This window comes from Diceros bicornis, chromosome 32 (assembly GCF_020826845.1).
Source record: "Diceros bicornis minor isolate mBicDic1 chromosome 32, mDicBic1.mat.cur, whole genome shotgun sequence".
NCBI lineage: Eukaryota > Metazoa > Chordata > Mammalia > Perissodactyla > Rhinocerotidae > Diceros > Diceros bicornis.
This window is the reverse complement of record NC_080771.1, coordinates 33,696,601-33,717,335: the sequence shown is the minus strand read 5'-3', so window position 1 is coordinate 33,717,335 and position 20,735 is coordinate 33,696,601. Positions and strand designations below refer to the sequence as shown.

Below are 20,735 nucleotides of genomic sequence, written 5' to 3'. Positions count from 1 at the left end.
GATTGTTTGCAACAACGCTCTCCACCAATACACGGAACTGAGAGTGTCTTACCACACACTGTCTTACAAAGCAGGTTAACAGATTTTAGCAGGTTACTTAGATTTTAACATAAGCAGAACACAGCAAACTATGTATCAAACCACATTTAAAGTAACATGACTAGAATGTTTTAAAACATTTAAAATGAAGCTTTTCTTTCTTATTTTAAATAAAGATTGAAAAAATTTCCCAGGAATAGGAGGTTTTCCTTTGTGAAGTAGGAACAAAGGTATAATTACAAGGTCTTCATGACTTTGAACTTAAAACACACATTTTAAAAAGCATCCCACCACGCATTTCTCATTCATTATAGGTTAAAAATAAACTTTTAACTTAAATGATCTATAACAAAGGTTCATGCAGTCTTATCCTAACTATAACAACATTCCCTTGCAATGAATACATTCTGAAAGTTATAATAAAGAAACTACCCGGCTTTTAAAAATATATATGAAGCTCAAAATGACTGGCCTATTAATTACCTTCTCATTTTAAGAGAACTCCAGGCACCAAGATATTCAAAATTAAGTATTTTCTATAAGAGATAAAATGCTCACTTTTTTCTTTTAAAGTATTGCTTGCTGTCACCTTACTGCCATCAAAAGAATGTTTTCTACGTGATGGAATTCTGACCATTCATCAAAGGGTATGCATTTTGCAGCTTGCTACTGCATTCATTCTCATCCTGGAAATGCTGCCAGGCGTTCCAAAATGTTAAATCAGAAAATATCACATAAAACATACATGAGACCGCTTATTTTAACTCAGCTAATGGAGCAAGAATCTGAAGAGGTGGCTACTAAACTTCTTGGTACAATGAAACCAGAGAAATATCTCTGGCTTCTTAGATACCTATAAATATCCACACTCCTCTGTATTTCTGGCTTCCTACTTGAACTTAAAAAACAACTGCAAATTATGCAGCTTTATATTTTTATTGTGAATGGGTCCTACTTTTGAGCTTTAGCACTTCAAAATAAAATGTTAACTTTGGGCCAAACTGTTAGTTTTCCTTTTCCCGTCAAGAGCTGACCTTGGCGTGCTAAAACTGAGTAAAACCCATTTATTCAGTCCAAAACAGGCATTAAAAAGAAAAAACCCAAATGCTTTCTTATATCTTAAGAAATGGAGGAAAGAAACAGTGCAAAGTGAGTTCACATCAGGGATTCCCATACCAAAGGTGTACAACAGCTATAACACAGAGGACAAGTCCATTACACAGTCACACAACGGGCAGAGCTACTTAATCAAAAGCAAGAAATGGAAACGTCAATTTGTCAATAGAAAAGGACTGGTAATAGACAAGGATTTTTCTCTTAACATAAAGGTTATGACACCCCCCCCCCATTTTGCTTATGTATCATTTTACTTTTAGATAACATTTAAGGCACACACGTTCTTCAGAAATTCCTATTAACACACAGGTAATCCACTACTGCTCTGGGTAATGATCTATCACCACAGTTTATAAGCCCAAACTGTCTCAAACTTCTCATTCAACAGGCAATGAGATCTGCTCCCATCTTCACTTCGAACTGTATCTTTTCAACTATACCTGCAATCTTTATGGCTACAGGATCCTCTGAAACTGGAACAAGCCCTTCCTTGACTTCGGCCTGCTTTTCAGAGACCAGAGGAGATGTGGCAGGAGGGGAATACTTAGTTTCCACAGAAGCCACAGGCGAGGAGGAAGAGGGCTTAGAATCATGAAAAAGACTGGCCCATGACTTAGCAGGCTGACTGGCGGGAGCAGCGCCTGCAGCAGAGGCCGGGGCGTCAGCAAGAGGGGAAGCGCTCTCGGCTTTAGCCGGGTCCGAGTCTGTGCCTTCCACAGTGTGCAACTCCACCCCGTTGGCAGCTGTGCCCTCACCCAAGGATTCAAGTATTTGTCCATTAGCAACTCCAAGGTTTTCAGTAGTATCAGTCCCAACATAAGGCTGAGCCACAGCTGTCCTCAACAGGCTGTCCCTGCCAGCCTCTGCAGGGAGGCAGGATTGTTCAAAGTCAGCCCCGGGGCAGCCCTCAGGCTGCCCTGCAGTCCTGGTATCGCTGTCGAGGGCTCCAGGGAAAGAACCACCAGGCACAGCGTCACTGACAAAGTCCGTGGAGTCCTGAGGGCTGCTACAAGTTCTGGGTGTCCCCGACGGGGGGACATCGCCCATCAACTCTGCATCCTCTGTGCCTACACTGTTCGGGACTGCTGGATTGGCATGGCCATTGACCAGGGCTTCTGTGGAAATACTACCCTCACCGCCATCTTTCAAGTAACTGTAATACCCAGGTGGACGTTTTTTCTTCTTTTTACGCTCCCTTTGTCCAAGACCACCAGAGGCGTTGTCATTTTCCAAAACTTCTGCCTCCACATTAGAACTGCCACCCAGAGCAAGCGCAGAGCTTGGGTACTGGCAGTCGATGGAGCTGTAGTTCGCTTCTTTATCCAGGTCATCAGGGGTCTTTTTGGAAGTTGTGCAACTAAGAATAAATTCAGGGGCCTGAGGATTCAATGTGCTTGAAATACTGTAGCTGGGAGTTCTCGGCAAAGCGTCATTGGGTTCAATTACTTCATTCACACCAAACTCAATTCTCTGATATTCCTGTCCTGTTTAGAAAGAAAACCATCAGTAATTATCCCATTAGTTAAGAACACAGCTATACAAACTAGAAAAGTCTCAATAATTTTTTATTTTCTTTTTGAAAACTGAAACCTTGAAGTCTTCTTCTAATTAATAAAGCTATGACATATCTGTGCTGAATAAGTAATTTGCTGAAAATAAATAACTATAAAATTATATTTAATTTGGGAATATGAAAAACAGAAGCCTGTATTTACTTTCCACTCTCAGAGTAGCTAAGGGAGACTTTCAGAAGTTAGAAATTAAAATGAAATTATAACAAAAAGCAAATAATATTTTGCCTGTCTAAAAACACCCCTCCTTACGCACCCCTATGTTCATTGTAGCATTATTCACTATAGCCAAGACATGGAAGCAACCCAAGTGTCCTTTGACTGATGATGGGATAAAGAAGATGTGGTATATATGTACGACGGAATACTACTCAGCCATAAAAAAAGACAAAATCGTCCCATTTGCAACAACATGGATGGACCTGGAGGGTATTATGTTAAGTGAAATAAGCCAGAAAGAGAAAGACAAACAGTGCATGATTTCACTCATATGTAGAAGATAAACCAACACACAGACAGACAGAACTGTCTGGTGGTTATCAGGGGCCAGGGGGGTGGGGGATGGGCACAAGGGGTGGAGGAATGCACGTATATGGTGACTGATAAACAAGAATGTACAACAAAAATTTCACAATAAATAAATAAATAAATAAAATCCCTCAATGAAATCTGACTTCATTAGCTCACACGATGCCTGAGACTATGGTACATGTATTTTGGACAACTTAATTAAAAAAAAAAATCATGATGACTATAACCTAAGGACTTAAAATCACTGCTATATGTACAGCTTCTCTAGTTAGTGCAATTTAATAATTCAAAACATATGAACTACACCAAGAATTAAGGCTCTATATAAAAGTGCACTTCAGAGGCACTCTTTCGAATTATCCATCTCCTGATAATCTCCACTGACAACATTAACTGAAGTCTGAAAATAGCCTTGCAAGAATGCATGTAAACATCTACTAAATGAATTCATATTGGATTAATTCCATGGGTGGTGAGAGTACTTCCAAAAATACTAAAAGATAAAGTTAGCCCTGCGAACTTTAAAAATCTCTTTGCAAACTTCAATACTTCCTGCCAACTGACAACAATCGATATATTTCATCAATTCTAAGATGTACATTTTTTCATAGTTCACATCTCTGAAATTAGGGTGAGTTTTAGAATCACTTGTGTCTTTCAATAGATGCCAAGCATTAATGTCATCTTATATTTGATGAAATAGTTATAAATTTTGAAGTTAAGGAAAAGATACATGCCTTAAATTATTTTTAGTGCACAGCTGAAGATTTCTCCAAGTCTAGTATAAGAGGCCAACTTTTTTTCAAGGTACGTATTTCAAGCAAAAGAACCTTAATACCAAGAGTCGTGTTCTATTACAGAGAACTGAATATATTTTACCTTGGAAGTCTTTTTATAGAAGGAAAAATAGAGCCCCAGAGCAGAGCCAGTTAAGTGCAAGTTAGTGGGGGGCCGGGGCCTAAACAATCTCCTAATTCTTCATTTGTTTCGATATCACACCCCCTTGGGAGGGAGGGGGGGAGATATACCTGCCCAACAACAAAAAGAAGTTCCTGAAAAAAGAATACTAATGATGATGACACCTAACAGCAAGTTTATATAAAAAGCCACCAATATGACAATTTAAATCCTCTGGCTCCTGAGCACTAATTTTCTGTTTCCTTACTCTGAAAAGAATTACCAAAGAGAAATTTATTTCTCTATTATTATACCTAAAGGTGAAGTGTCCATTTTGCTTCCAGGCATCACCTATTTCACGACGTTTCAAGGGTGCAACGCTGCTACATGGACTGAAATGGATGTACCTGAAAAAGTGAAGAACACTCCGCATGGGGAGGCTACCCTTTGGAGACTGTGGTGTACGTTGTGAATTAAATTAAAAATTAGTACACACCATGTCATGTAGCTTGTGCAAGATTTTGATTATCTCCAACAGACACAGTGCCTTCCACATCTCAATTCTTAATCTTATCATATCATAAAACATTCCAGAATGTGATGTGACGTTAATGGAACTATTTCAATATGCTACAGCTATTATCAAAACATTCACCCAGAATAACATCTGATCACATCACTGGAAGACAGATTCCTACCCAGAACAGTTCCTTTTCTTATCTAGGAACACTCGTCATGGACACACATGTCACTGCACTGCAAGGCAGAGAGGTCAGCACAAAGCCCAATCTGCCAGCTGGAGGAGTCGGGGGAGGCCTGCAAACTCGTGCTTTCAACAACCCAGTCGATATACTGGGTAAGTGGGAACTCCGCGCTCGGCACATGCAGGCAGTGGGTTTGCTGGGGGAAGGAAAACCAGCTTGAGTAAAACCATGACATCCTAACACAGCATTTCTCTAAGTCGGCTCACTGCAGCACACGCAGTACAATGGCCCGGGATGCCTGGATGGGGTCCCGCAGTCTGCGACGTTCAGAGGCACCCAGGTGATTCTCATGCCCACTACTACTTGAGAACTGTTGATTAAGTGGCTTCCTCAGGGCCGGCCCGTGGCTTAGGGGTTAAGTGCGTGCGCTCCGCTACTGGCGGCCCAGGTTCGGATCCCGGGCGCGCACCGACGCACTGCTTCTCCGGCCATGCTGAGGCCGCGTCCCACATACAGCAACTAGAAGCATGTGCAACTATGACATACAACTATCTACTGGGGCTTTGGGGAGAAAAAGGAGGAGGATTGGCAATAGATGTTAGCTCAGAGCCAGTCTTCCTCGGCAAAAAGAGGAGGATTAGCATGGATGTTAGCTCAGGGCTGATCTTCCTCACAAAAAAAAAAAAAAAGTAAAAACCTTAAAGACATATATACCTCAAGATGGAAAAAGATGTAAATAAAAAATAATTTATAAGTGGCTTCCTCAGCTGATTTTCACAATCAATTCTTAGCAAGCTGATTCAATAATCATGAGCACCTAGCTATGTGCAAAGTGCTTATCATGGGATTAGTAAGGCAAGGTCCCTGCCTCAGGGAGTTACACTTACTAGGGAGACAACACATGGGACTGAAGATGACAATGCAGAGGGAGGGTGAGATGAGTCCTCAACAGCTTGACAGAAAGAATGCTTCCGGACACAGAAGAAAGCGGTCAATTTCAATCAGAAGCTATAGAGAGGTCAGTGGAACTGGCACGAAACTGAATTTGTGGGGTGAAGGGGAGCATAGGCTATTTCAAGCTTTAGGAACCGACTCAAAAACGCACAGGTATAAAAGCATGCCATGAGGAGGAGCCCCTGCAAAGAGCTTGCTGAAGCTGGCTGTGGTGGGAGGTAGAATAAATCATTCTAAATTATTCATCCAAAAACATGTTGAGGGTCTACAACATTCCAGACACTACAGAAATGGATGAATTATGGTCCCTGCCCTCCATAGCTGAACTCAACATAAACAGGGAGGCAGATTCATTACTGCACAGGGGGATAGGCACTGTAAAAGAAATAAAAGTAATGGAGACACAAGAGGACAGAAACGCCTCAGAGAAAAGGGGGCCTTGAAGCTGGCCTGTCACTAACAGTGTGAGCAGGTGACAAGATTCCAGTTGTGTTTTCAGCAGAATAAAAGATAGAGTTGAGGGAAGAGAGGAGTGAATGGAGAAAAAGAGCCAAGAAGCAATAACTGCACAGGGAGGACAGCCTGGAAGGAAGGGCGTGGCGTGAGAAAGAGGAGGAGGAAATGGACTCGAGGAAAGCGGAATCAGGACTCTGCATGCTGGGAGGAGGAGTTGGTGGAGGCTGCAATCTACACCGCAGTGAAGATGGTGGAGCCACTAACTGAACTGAAACAAAAGAGTAACAGGAAAGAGAAAATAATCAAACCCTTCTAAGCACTGAGTAAACATCTGCAGCATGCTTACTATGAGCAAAGTACATGGAGAGAGAGAGAAATCTGACTGACTCTAATGAAAAAGCCCCTCCAGGGGCTGGGCAGCCCCGGCAAGGGCGTTTGGGTCCCCCTAGCTTCATTTACGTTATTCTCGTCCTAAGCCATCATTAGAACCGCTCTTTCCTTTATGGGCTCCTACATCACTGTTTCTTTTAAAACTGCTAATAATTTTAGATATAATCACTTTCTGATTTTACCATAGAGAAAAAGTTTGGATAGCCTTTTCAAGATTTATATTTAAACCTAAATTATAATTAAACCACTTTCATAGATCTGACCACACTAACGAAACTGGGAACCAAATCCCTGGCTCTCAAATAAAAGGTCTGGCTTTCAGCTTCTCCAAGGCCAGCAACAGCCTTTAACATGATCCAACTGAAAAATGGTCTACACAGATCTGACTTGTGCCATGGCAACCTCCAATAATTAAATGAGCCCGCTGTTATTTAAACACTGGGTGCTTAAACAACACAAAATCACAGCATCTCAATAAGTACCATCTCCACTACTCAGCTCAGTGTCTGTGACAGAGGCGAAAAACAGTAGCAAACCAGGAGGTAAAGAGGTTACCTGAATTCTCAAGAGCATCAGCAACAGACAGAGACAGAAAAGCAAACTGCAGAAACCAAAGACTGGAACTGCCCCTGAGGCATGCAAAGAGCACACCCCAGAGACTCGCCAGCTCTGGGCCCAGCAGCCCCCACACCAGGCCGAAAGCCCCCTTCACAACTCTTACAGACAGCGCTCACTATGCAGAAAGAACATACCTGTGCCACTGAGAACTGTGAGGAAAAACAGAATTGAACAACTATTTCCTTAACTAAACCTTGAACATCTGATACCCTGAAGCACAGAATAAACTTTAATTCATTAGTCAAAGTGGTTCAGTGATAAAACCTGCTATAGTTTACAGCAAAAACATCAAGCAGTAAGGGAATGTTTACTCAAAAAGTATGAACAAACAGGAAATGCTGCCTCCAGGTAGCCTGCCCCCCAGCACGTACGGCCAGAATTCACATCAGGGGAATACAGGAGAGAACTAGCTTACCATCAGGTAGTTCGTCTGCAGCCTGTGCGCCACACAGAACTGTTCCATTGTACGGAGGAAGCTGCACAGGGAAGTGGAAAACAAATTTTAATTCAACAAAACATTAAAATCTGACACACACTATTTCATGAAAGCAACACTTCATTATAACTCTTTATCCATGCCACTTCTTCTCATGACATTATTTTTACCAAAATAACACACATGGAGAGATAGTAAAATTCAATCATCTTCATTTAAGAAAAAAACACCATAGGAATGCTTTTAAATATTTATTGTTATTAAACAGATCCAAAAATGAGGCAAAAAACAAAAATGGACTCCAATAGACATGTAAATCAGCTAGGATAAAATGCTTACGATACACCCTTTGTTCTACAGGATGTTAGAGACTGCCCCCTTGTGTTTGTCCACTAGTAAAGACGACTCTTAGGGAGCGCCTGTACTTTATGTTCAGGATCACCCTGTATGTCAGCACAGCCAGCAGAGGCCGGGCCCATGGCAGAAGGAGGCGAAAGCCCACTGGGAATGGGAAGTCTGGTAATTGAGGCTCCCTTTTTAACACGGTGCCTTAAAAAACCGAATTAACAGTTAGAAATCACATTCCCTGTTTGGAAGAGAGAAAGCAAAACAGCAAGTGTCTGACCTCTTTGTAAAAAGAAGGGAGAGTATTATGAATACACCAAATTTTTCTCCTTCCTAGCTATTTCATAATATTGAAGAGTTGGAACTGTTTCAAATGGACATGTTTGAGATGAGGAAGTTTAGGATGGTAAGGGGTAAGGTAAATGCAAAGATAACTGCTACCTGAAGGCAAAACAAAACCATGACATCCTAACGCAGCATTTCTCTAAGTCTGCTCACTGCATCACCTGCAGTGCAATTGCCTGGGGTGCCTGGATGGGTCCCGCAGTCTGCGACATTCAGAGGCACCCAGGTGATTCTTATGCCCACTACTACTTGAGAACTGCTGTTTAAGTGGCTTCCTCAGCTGATTTCCACAATCAACTCTTAGCAAGTCGATTCAATAATCACAGAGATAAAAGCTTATCACTCCAAGTAACCAAGTTCTCTCCCCAGAGAATTAATGACAAATAAGAAGCTAAGAAAACACAGTGATTCAAAAACTGAATGCTCTCAGGACTTGAGACTGCACACATTTCCACCTCATGGGGGCATCCAAGTATTCATCACAGTGACACAAAAGGAGAAAGCATTCTGTGTGCTGAAATGGACTACACTTGGCCTGGCAGCTGCAGTGCAAAGACCATTCCACTACCATTCAAACACTCGCAGCAGGCGCTCCAGCACTTACTGCCGGAACGGACCTATGGAGCAGAAAGGTGCATCTGAGGAAGCCAGGAGTCAGGTTCATGTCCCTCTGCAGTCACAAAAGAAGTTTAGCAAACTCCCATACACAGAATGCCTTCTCTTTTTCTATCAATGACACTAGGATGCCCCCTGGTGCTGGAAATGTTAAGGAGCTAAAAGCGTTTTGTTTGTTTTTTAAAAGCACACAACATCTAGTTAAGCGGTAGAGGCAGGATCTGAAAGACTACCCAGCTGACTCCAGGGCGTGATACCGCCATTTTCTGTTAGTGTGCTTAAAACACTTATTTTGATTTACTAATCTGGTAAGAGTGTACTTGTGGGAGTTACTAAATATTGAAATGAGTTCCGGCACAGAAGAAATGTGTGTGTGTATTTCCTTCTCTAGAGGCATATGGCTCCTTTAATTCAAAACACCTCTGCCACTCATAAGATGTCCCTTAGTCTGTGGTAATTGAGTATAATAAATACACAGCAGAATAAAATTATAAGAATTGTTCTAAGTTCCCTTTTTAACTATACAGCTAGTTAAAAGAACACAGAATTTAAAAATCAAAGCAAAAACATCAAATCTCACAAACAAATGCAAACTGAGCAATGTAAAAAACTGAAATCTAGTTATATTAGATACAAAGTCAAATCAACTTAGTCTGAAAACAGTTCTACTGTCTTGTGAAGTCAATACTTGGGCCCTTCAGTAAGAAGGCAATGCTTTAAAATCTTTTTGGCTGCCACTATTTGTTCCATCAACAGGACCCTCATGAACCCTGAATCTCTCCTCTGAAATCCCATTAAGACACCAAACCACTGAGAATAACTGTCTTAACTCTGCATTACACCACACACACACACACACACACGTGCACGCGCCTATGGCCTGTACTATGCTATCCTGGGCTTGTTTATTCAGTAACTGGTTGAGGTATACGTGTTGCCTCCAATGCTGTGATTCTAGGAAGTTTCAAGAACAATGAGCATTCTCTCCCTATTTTGAACACCAATAACATGATTATGACTGGGATTCAAAACATGCTTATTCAATAAGTTGACTTTATTTTTTCCAGTTGGAGAAATTCATTTTTAAATCACCCTGGCTTATAAACTAGAGCACAGCTTTAGAAAAGATATCAGTTACCTTTTATAAATTTACCCTCCCATTTAAGAGCACATACAAAAATCAGTGGAACTTGTTTCTTCTGATTCTGTTAAACCAAGGACCACCCTATCTTCCCAGTGGCAAGCTTTCAAACAGGCAAACTAAAAAGGAGTCAAAACATTCTCAGCTGAGGGGTATGATGATTTTTGCAGAAAGAGAGAGCTTACACATTTTTAACACCCTACATTTCTCAAATTTTGATTTTTCAATTCTGGGCCTCAAGTAGAGAAAAAATGCTTTATCAAGTTCCTTATAGCCAAAAAAGTATTCGAAGAATAGGGCTGGATTCTAATTTGTGCCATGGCCACATGGAAGGAACAGTGCAGGTACAAGGTGCAATTCTTTCACCTTCGAGATGAAAGGCCAAACAAATGACAATGCAGTGGAAGTGAGGTATCATTCCTCACACACCCACCATCCAACCACACACCACCCCATTAAACAGTCCATGTCCTATTGTGATTATATTATTATTAAAATCCAAACCCCTGAATTATAATAATTATATACTGAGAAAGACAACTCAGCCCGATCACATTAATTAGCCCGCATTTCCCTTTTGTGGGTTACTGGATCATACGTGATTTTGACAGACAACACTTGTCATACCTTCCCCCAAATTCAATGCATGCTCAAAGGCAAAAAAAACAGAAAATCCCCAAATAAGCTCAGACATACTAAGATTTCTGGCTATAACTCATTTTGATGAGAGACAGTCATTAATTACTTTTGCAAATAAAAAGTCTGACATAAGTCTACCACGAACATCCTTCATATCTACTAACATTTGGTACTCACTAAATGTTATCACATCATACATTAATGATTTCCCAATATTTCTGTGAGGTAAATAAGCATTCTCCATTTTTCAAATTAAAAAAAAAAAAAAAGAGGCACAACGAGATGGAGGAAACTGCCCAAGACTGCTGGCCCTGTTTAGGTGGCAACATGAGGAAGGAACCCAGCTCTTCAGACTTGAAATATGACACATCTTCTACTTTCATATCGTGGGAAAACGTAAGTTTGTATTCTGACACTGACCTGCAAACAGGCACTCACAAACCCACACATAAACACACATCTGAGAAAAGCTATAACGTACACAAATTCGGCTTTATCATTTTTTAAAACCTTAATCTCAAAGAACACAGTTAGATTGTGGTGTTCCTGGCAACCATTTTACTGTGATTCAAAGACAGAAAGTATTTAAAATTTGAATTACTAGTAGAGTATTAACAGTAAGGCTTGAGGAATATGGGATCTGATTACATTTTTCCTAATTAACTGTTTTTTAATCAGAAAAAACTAAACTTCAATCTTTATTCTACAGAATTCTAAAATGCATAAATATATTTTATTGCCTTAGGAAATACAATAAATAATTTAGCTTTCACTATTTCCTAGCTCATATCCTCAGATTCCTTAAAATCATAACTGTTAACATCAATGAGCACAAGAGATAGAGATGACGCTGAACTGAATTTACCCATTTTCTAAAATGAAATGTAATATAAGCTTTATTTTCTTTGATTTCCTTCTTTTTCCTAAAGTGAAGGAGAAGAAAACAAGTAACAAATCTTTCCTACATCTGTATAGTGTAAATACTGCTTTCAGTATGTTCTCATTTAACCCTACCTCCACAACCCTAAAAAAAAATTTAGAATTGAAGCAGTCAAGGTGAAGAGGGAAGGACTTGCCAAGGTCACATGTAAGTGGCCCACTCAGACCCCAACCCTGGCCTTTGACTCCTATGCTAAGAAGTCAGCTTCTCCTACCCCATTTTATCAAATAACAGAACTCCCTACATAAATATTTAATACATGTGCCAACAGACAACTGTGTATCTCTATCAGGGGTTCTAAAATTAAGGGATCTAGGGCCGGCCCCGTGGCTTAGCGGTTAAGTGCGCGTGCTCCGATGCTGGCGGCCCGGGTTCGGATCCCGGGCGCTCACCGATGCACCGCTTCTCCGGCCATGCTGAGGCCGTGTCCCACATACAGCAACTAGAAGGATGTGCAGCTATGACATACAACTATCTACTGGGGCTTTGGGGGAAAAATAAATAAATAAAATCTTAAAATTAAGGGATCTAAAAGTTAACTAAGATTTAACTTGATGTACTTACTTCTCCCCCCTTTTTTCCTTTTCAAAGCAATTTAAACAGTTTTCATATTTAAAACATAAAGCTGAAAAATGTTCCAAATAAGTTTTTACTAAACTAAAACAGAAACCATTAATCACATAAGGAGTGGACATACAAGAAGACCTCAATGAATGGAGAAATACACCACAATCATGTTTAGAAAACCTATCATAAAGATGTTAATTCTCCTACAAATTATCTATAATTTTAATGCAATTTCAACTGAAATTTCAATAGGATTTTTCATGAAACTTGACATACTGATCATAAATTCCTAAGAAAGAGTTAAGGATGAAGGAGAGCCAAAATACTTGTAAGTATAAGAAGAGGGTGTGTGTCCTACCATCAGACTGATTATAAAGCTGAAGCAATTAAAACATGGGGTATTGATACAGAGATAAAGCAAAAGGCCCACACAACAGGGGACCCACAACCAACTGAGCATATATGGAGATGTGCGACCTGACGCGGGGGCACTACAAATAAGGGCTGAGTTCTCAGTGCCACTCACACTGCCATGGGGGAGAGGAAGTTAGATCCCTACCTGACACACACAAATCAGTACCTCAATTTCAGTTATATTACATACTAAAGTGAAAACAAAAACCTTAAAACTTTTAGAAGAAAACAAATGTCTTTATTACCTCAGGGAAGAGAAGAATTTCTTAAAGATATTTTATTAAAAACCAAAAATCCACAAACCATGAGGAAAAAAAAAATCAATGTATTTGACATTATAAAGATAAAAATGCACTGCCCTTACCCACCAAAAAAAAGAAAAAAAGCATCACATATGAAGTTTAAAAGCCCTCATGCCAGGAAGAGATACCCATAATATGCAAAACCGAAGATTATTACTCCTATAAATCAATAAGAAAAAAGATATGCCATTTGATAAAAAATACGGACAAGGGATACAGACGGGATAATTCATAGAAGCAGAAGTCTATACTGCCAATGGACATATGAAAATAATGAAATAGTGCTCAACTCTTTGTAATCTGGGAATGTAAATTAAAACAATGAGAATCCATTTATTACCCATCAGGTTAACAAAAATTTTATATATGCCTATACTGAGAATTACCAAGAATTAAAAAAAAAAAAATAAGATCAAGAAAACTCTTGTGCACTGTTGATGGGAACGGAGACTGTTAAAACCACTTAAAAAGAACATCAGCTGTCTCTAGTAAAACTAGAGACAGAAATTGCAGAACCCAGCAATTCCATCCCTAGGAATATATTCTGGAGAAACACAGAGGAGCATGAGGAGACATGACAAAATATGTTTATCGCAACATTTTTGTAATAGTGGAAGAACTAAAGACCTAAATGGTCTTCAACAGAAAAAAAGGTAAATAAATCATGGTATGTTCCACCAATGGTATTTAGCAATTAAAATCAAAGAACAAGAACAAAATGTATCTGCATAAATAAATCTAAAGAATACGTTAGCTTAAAATAAAAAACTACAAAATGATGAATATAATATGAAACCATTTATGTGACATTTTAAACCACATAAAACAATACAACGTACTATCTGTTGCTACACAACACAGGTATATGTAATAAAAGGCAAAAACCATAGCCAGGAAAAAAAACTTACCAATTTTAGCCGAGTTGTTATTTCTGGGGAAGAAGGGAATGAGACAGGAGAGGGGTACAATGGAGGCTTCAACTGTATCTGTAATGTTTTGCCATTTATAAATATAGCAAAATGTTAATATTAGTCAAATCTGGTTGGTGGGTTCAGGCATTTCTCATATTAGTCTCTGCACTTTTCTGTACACTTGAATTCTTTATCAAAAAGCATAAATTAATAAAAAGTAAAACAACCATTAATTTTATCTACACATATACTCAACAAAACAAAGTTTTGTCTTACCTCAACTGAACAGCGAGGAGTCACAAAGAACTGATTGAATTCATCAGGGCTAAAATCTCCAAAAATATACTGAAAAAAAGAGAATCACTGATCACATAAAATGCACAAATTATATACTTTTGGAAAAAATGCTATATATTATAATAATCCTATGAAATATTTGGGCCAGAATCCCCAAGACCCTTTCTCGGTTAAACAAAACAAGGGTCTGCAAACTGAGATTTCTAGGTGTAGTATTTTCCAATTACAAACATGAAAATACTACTTAGCCTTCTCCATAAATTGTCAAAGAAAACTCAAGTTGATAAAGCTTATTTTGAAATAGGTCGATTTTGTACACCAAACTTACAAGCAGAGTCCTGCTTGCAGGAGAATTTTTTTGGTTCACAAACATTTCCAGTTGTTCCATTTACCTTTCTGCTGACTCATGTCATTACCTCCTTTTCAGTTTTCTCTGCCATACATACTAAAGAAAAGCAGAAAATGTGGTTCAAATGGGGAGATAGGGAAATCCAAAAGAGCAAAATGTTAATGATCCTGATGAATGATCTTTAAAAATATATGTGATTTTTATCTTAAAAGTGTACTGGAACATGACGCACAGATAAACATTATTCAATAGACACAAGCACAGTTGTGAATCCTCATTTCAGAGAATTCTAAATGTGACTTGATGGAAAAACAACTGGCTAAACTACATGGAAGCAAGTTTGGCAACTGCCTAACAGTTCTTCAAGAAATAAGTCCTAGACAAGGAATCAGTATGCCTAGATTTCTACAACAGAAAATCACTCGCTAGTTACTCATTCACTTACTCCATAACATTTAGAGCCTACTAAGTGCCACGCACGATCATTGGCACCGGGGATAAAAATGGTACAGCAGAGTTGTGATTCCTCCACTCTAATGGAGCCGATAGTCCAGTAACTTGGAGGGAAATCTACAAGCATGTGATTCACATATAACCAATAGCTTATTATTATACAAATGGATAATACCCACTATTACCATAAATGTGAATAAATGGCAACTAACTCTCGTACCCTATCGGTAAGAAGGCACTGATATTTCTGGGGAAAATATTTCTGGAAGGCTCTTTGGCAATAGCTACCAAGACTGTAAATACAGATTTAAAACCAAAATATCTTCATAAAATATTTACATATACTTCCAAAAGTCCACAAAGAAACTGTGCACTGATAGTAATGGTGAAAATAAGGAGAGTCCCAAAACAATCTAGAAATGGTCTTCTGAAACACTTTCACTGTGAGCTCAGTGAGCTTAAACTGTCTTATCATCTCCAACCTGGGGGTAAAGCTTATATTAAAGTCACTTAGGCACAACACCAAGCACTGGAAGGGAAAGGTATCTTTTAAGTGAAAAGGAAGCAGAAGAGAGGTCAGGGTGAGGTGTGTGTGAAGAAATGACACTGCTGACTAGTATTCTTTACAGTTCCACGGCAGATAAAGATCTTTAAGTCTAGATGTAAACCTTAAAACTTAGGAGAAAATTAAAAAGACAAGCCACAGACTAGGAGAATATATGTCTGACAACACAAGTGCCAGCAAGGACGTGAAGCAACTGGAACTCCCTACGTGGCTGATACAGATGCAGAATGCTACAGGCACTCTGGAAAAGAGTCTGGCAGGTTCTTATAAAGTTACTTACCATACAACCCAGCAATGCCACTCCTAGGTACTTATCCAAGAGAACTGAAGACCTATGTCCACAAAAAAACCCCGTATGCTGATGTTTACAGCAGCTCTATTCATAACCGCCAAAAGCTGGAAACAACCCAAATGTCCATCAAGTGGTGGATGTGGTAGTCTACACAACGAAATACTACTCAATGACTCTAAAAGAGCATCATGCTAAGTGAAAGAAGTCAGACTCAAAAGGCTACAAATGTTGTTTAATTGCATTTATATAACATTCAAGGACAAAATTATAGGCACAGAAAACAGATCAGTGGTTGTCAAGGTCTGGAGAAGGTCTGATTAAAGAGGCACAAAAGAACTTTTGCGGGTGATGAAAATTTTCACAAGAGAATCCTGCTGGAGAAACAGCAACCACCTTAACTGCCGAGGAAACACACCCACTAAAATATGATTTCAGCCCTCATATATGAATGGACAACAAACAATCACAAGACATGTGAGGGGTAAATTAGGGGGAATTAAAATTACGGGAAAATGATTGAGTAAACAGAACACAGAAACAGAAAAGAACTTAAAAAAAATTCTGATTTGTATCCTTAAAGCAATTCTAGCAGGTAAAATAAACAGAATGCCAAGAAAAAGGACCTACTAGAGAACAAGGAAGTGTCCACAGAAATCAGAAGATTATTAAATTTAAATTACTAAATTTACAAACTCAACAGAAGGTCTTAACAGCAGAATCAACAAGACTAGAAAACAATGGAGCAGTATTTTGAAAGTTCCAAGAAAAAAGTATTTTGTTCCTAGAATTCTAAAGTATTTTGTTTTCATAGAATTCTATTCTATTGTGAAGATTATTACTCAAGTGCAAAAGAAAAACAACATTCTGACACCCCTACACTCTTTTGTTGGAGTGGGGTGGGGAGGTGCCTGCTTAAGAATTCCAGAAAAGGAACTCAAGAGACACAAGAGTGGTAAACAGAGAAGGAGACCCAGGACACTGCTGACACTGTAGCTGTGAGGTCTAAAGAAAACATGAAGAGTCACTACACTGGAATCACGCTGTTTTATTTAATACCAACAGCAGAAACGTTGCAGTAAAAGATCCATTTTATCTTCTCTTACGAATGGTAAGGAAGGACTCTACTTTAATTCAGAACGTGGGGAAGACATAAGGATGAAAACTGGAATGTTCTACAGGATTGTTAAGCTATTTTCTTTAGGTAGCTTTTCTTCTTGGAAAAATAAAAATGAAATGCTCATTTAACACACACTTCTAAGCACATTCTCTTACTTGAGTACACATACAGTCTAAACTCTTTTAAAGAGAGAGATCTGGTTAACCCAGTAAGAGAACTAAAATTCCAAATGATTTAATAAAATCTGGTCAATAAGAGGGAGAGGGAGGAGGAAACGTGACTCCAAGCTACTCGCACACAAGCCTTCCCGCCTGCATGCAGGCCCCGGGGCCCAGCGCTAGTCCAGTCCCTGCGCTAGTCGGCTGGGCTGGGAGCCAACCCACAGCCAACCACTGGAATGCTTAGAAAGGTTCCAGAAAAGACTTCTTCTATTATTTTCAATTTTACTATTTTTATTTATTTCCAAAGTATTATTTAAAAACGTTGCTATAGATTGTAAATGTGCTTTTCTTACAACTTCATGTCAATAATTTCTCCACAGATATGCACCTTCAATCTGCTTACAAGAGTCACTCACTGGGGGAAAATGAGGAAGAGCTTGACGTACAGATCCGGAGAAACGTCCAAGGTACTGTTAAATGAAGAAAACATTCTTGCTGTAAAAAAGGGAGGAAAATAGAAATATCTACTTGTGTTTGCATAAAGAGATATTGGAAAAGGAACCCAGGAGAGGATGCAGCCGTCTACCTACTCAGAGCCATGGGGACCCCAAGTGGGGGGAGTGGAGCGGGAGGGAGATTTGTTAGTTTGTATCTTCTCAGAGTTTTTAGTTCTGAACCATATTAATACCTTATCTATTCCAAAAATTAACTGTAAAAAGTCAATGTAAACAACAGAAATCATTGTACAACTATTCAAATATACCCATTTTGCAGAGATGTTATAAGTTTGCACCTGTGTTAGTTTCAAGATCTCACTGACAACAGATTAGATCTTGATGAAAACATTTAATCCAAGAAAGACACCATAAGCAACTGCTATCAACTATGCAATGCCAAAATATCATTTAACACTTGACAGTGGCTAGCCAGAGCTGTTTTGAACTCCAAGTAATTTCCTTAACACTGGCTCACATATATTAATAGACAACCCTGACAAAATACACGAGTCACATCCTCTTGCCATAATCAGATCTATTTTCAATCCTCAAATGCATAAATTTTTGAAAGTGAGCAGTTACACTTCACCCAATATAAAAAACAGCTATTTCAACTTTGTCACAGAGTTAAAAGAGGGGATCGCTAAGAAGCTGGTACCAAGGATTACGAGCGTCTCTGCAAGGGGTTCACCACCAGGAGGTCTGGTTAGGATTTCCATTTCCTGTAGAATGAGTATTCCCCATACACTCACGGCAGATAAGCTACATGTAGCTTCTTCCTATGTGTCCGCACACATATTACTTATTCTCAAACAGGAATCAAATGTAATGCAGTAACTGCAGACAAAGGGAGGCTTGATATCCGGGGAGCTCATTCTCAAAGGTCAGAAAAGGCCAAGTCCCTGAGGTCTCAGGCTAGGGGAGGCTCATGAATAAAAGGGAATTTCCTACCACCAGAGTGCGTGTAAAAAAAGGAAAAACATTTCTTTCTAGGCCTCTTTGGTAACCGTCCAAACATTCATTCAGAATGATTTCATAAAATGTCCCATATAAACTTGAGGCAATGACATCATTCAGTGCTTAACAAAACCATGTGCCTCATTCAAAATGATTACAGGAAGTATACTATGAAGAAGCATTTATTATCCACACTGTTTCATAAAGGCAAATACAAGGATGGCTTATAAAATAAAATTTAGCTTAAATAAATTTATTGGGAGAAAACAGGTAATTTTTTGATATCCTGATAAAACTACAAAAGCAAAGAAAAGGCCAAATATTTACTCAGTAGTAAATCCCAGTGAGTGGACATAAATTACATTGCCCTGCATTTTAGTGACAATTATTTAACTAAAATTACATCTGACTAAAGGCTGAATCAACACAAGTGTTGTGACACTAAAGAGTTTATCACAGAAATTCAGGACAGCCAATTGCCATTAAAATGTTCAGCGTTCACCACCTCCTTCTCCAAAAGCCTTCCTAATTTTCAATCACAAATTATTTTAGGTGTTGGGCAAAATGAAGAATGTTACCAAAAAGGGGGGAGGCAGGGGACTGTGCTCTTCAAAAATGTCAATGTCATGAATGGCTGTGGAAAAGTCCCAGATTACAGGAAGCTCAAGAGACATGACAGCTAAGTGCAATACACCTGACCCTAGACTGGATCCCGTCCTGAAAGGGAAATGCCATAAAGGAGATTATTAGGTCGACTGACAAAATTAGAATATGCACAGTAGATTAGAAAGAAGTATTGCATCAGTGCGAACTTATGAAAGTGATAACCGTCCTACCGTGGTTATGTAAGAGAACATCTCTATTCTTAGAAAATACACATTCATGCATACAAGGGTAAAGCGTCATGGTGTACATAACCTACCCTCAAATCTCAGAGGTGCAGAAAAAACTGTATGTGCGTGTGCCTGTCTGGGAACATCTGTGTGTATTGTGAAGAGACAAAACGCAAGTGTGCACAAGCAAACGGGGTTAAATCTTAACAGGTCAATCTCGGTAAAGGAGTAAATGTACTTTTGTACTATCTTTGCAACTTTTGTAAATTTGAAATTCCCAAATATAAAGAGATTTTAAAAAGCCAAAGCTGCAAACACTCAGTTGTGAGGAAAACCTTTACCCTTCTCTTCATGTGAGTGTTGAAACGCTCTCCTTCCTCTGGAGGATTAATAAATATATTTTAAAGTCTACTTTTAGGGAAAAAATATTGTAGGTGTTTGGGTAAAAAAGGATGAAAATGATTCTGTGCCTGATTTCACAGGATTTCTAATCTAGTGGGGAAGAAAATGCTGCTGACAGCATGAATTAGTTTTGTCCTGTAAGAGCAGAGTGAGATAAAACACCGGACAATTAAGCCTGCATGGGAGACTAAACAGGAGGAACAAGTGCGTTCTTTCTTGTATTTCCAAAGCCCAGCGCAGGGCCTGGCACATCCTCCTGCTCAATAAATGGGTGCTGCGAGGATAAAACAAAAGAAGGTGCCTGAAGGCCCTCAGCTAGCCACACAGCATTACAGAAAGGTTTATCTTGTTATTAATGACCCTACTCTTCTAATAGCTATGCCAAATTCTGTAAGGCAAAGCTGGAAATTCCCCTGGGTTTTAAGCAATGCCCCACCCCAGAGTTAGAGGAATAATGGAGTCAAGAGGAGGAACAAGAAAGCAACATCCATTGCTCCTTTCCCAGCTGCTGTGATGCCCACAGGAAAGGCCTGCGGTCAGGGCACACACCACAAGAACTTTCGGCCTCTCCACCCCCCTCCTGGGGAAGCGAGCCTGTGAGGTGGGGCAGCTCTTCTCCACCATCACCAGGAGCTGAGCTCAGCTCCAGCTCATTTCTAACTGACCCCGCTCAGGCTTTCAGAACTCCCACTATTCACATGTTGGATTATTTTCTGATCCTTTCGAGATAGGACATTAAAAAGTATATACACATATAAGAAACACTCCAGGAGAAGAGGGCAAGCCCACAACACAGTTAGGATGGAAACAGGACACCTCACTGAAGCAGAGCCCCTGGGCGGACCGCTCTGGGTTTCATCTTCTGGAGGAGACCAGAGGCC

The 20,735-nt window shown here is 39.5% G+C and overlaps 1 protein-coding gene across 2 annotated transcripts in view; it reads right to left on the bottom strand.

Moving 5' to 3' along the window:
• The window catches only part of USP10 (ubiquitin specific peptidase 10), a 72,784-nt gene that overhangs the window by 27,011 nt on the left and 25,038 nt on the right, over window positions 1–20,735 (bottom strand). Inside the window, exons 1-4 of one of the 2 annotated variants that reach the window (XM_058528397.1) lie at window positions 14,557–14,612; window positions 14,208–14,276; window positions 7,692–7,752; window positions 1,596–2,639 (exon numbers count right to left, since the gene is read on the bottom strand). In XM_058528397.1, coding sequence (XP_058384380.1) covers window positions 1,596–2,639; window positions 7,692–7,752; window positions 14,208–14,276; window positions 14,557–14,601 — 1,219 coding nt within the window. In that variant the 5' untranslated portion in view covers window positions 14,602–14,612. Of the gene's footprint in view, window positions 1–1,595; window positions 2,640–7,691; window positions 7,753–14,207; window positions 14,277–14,556; window positions 14,613–20,735 lie in introns of those variants that run through there. The other variant, XM_058528398.1, reaches the window with a different exon arrangement.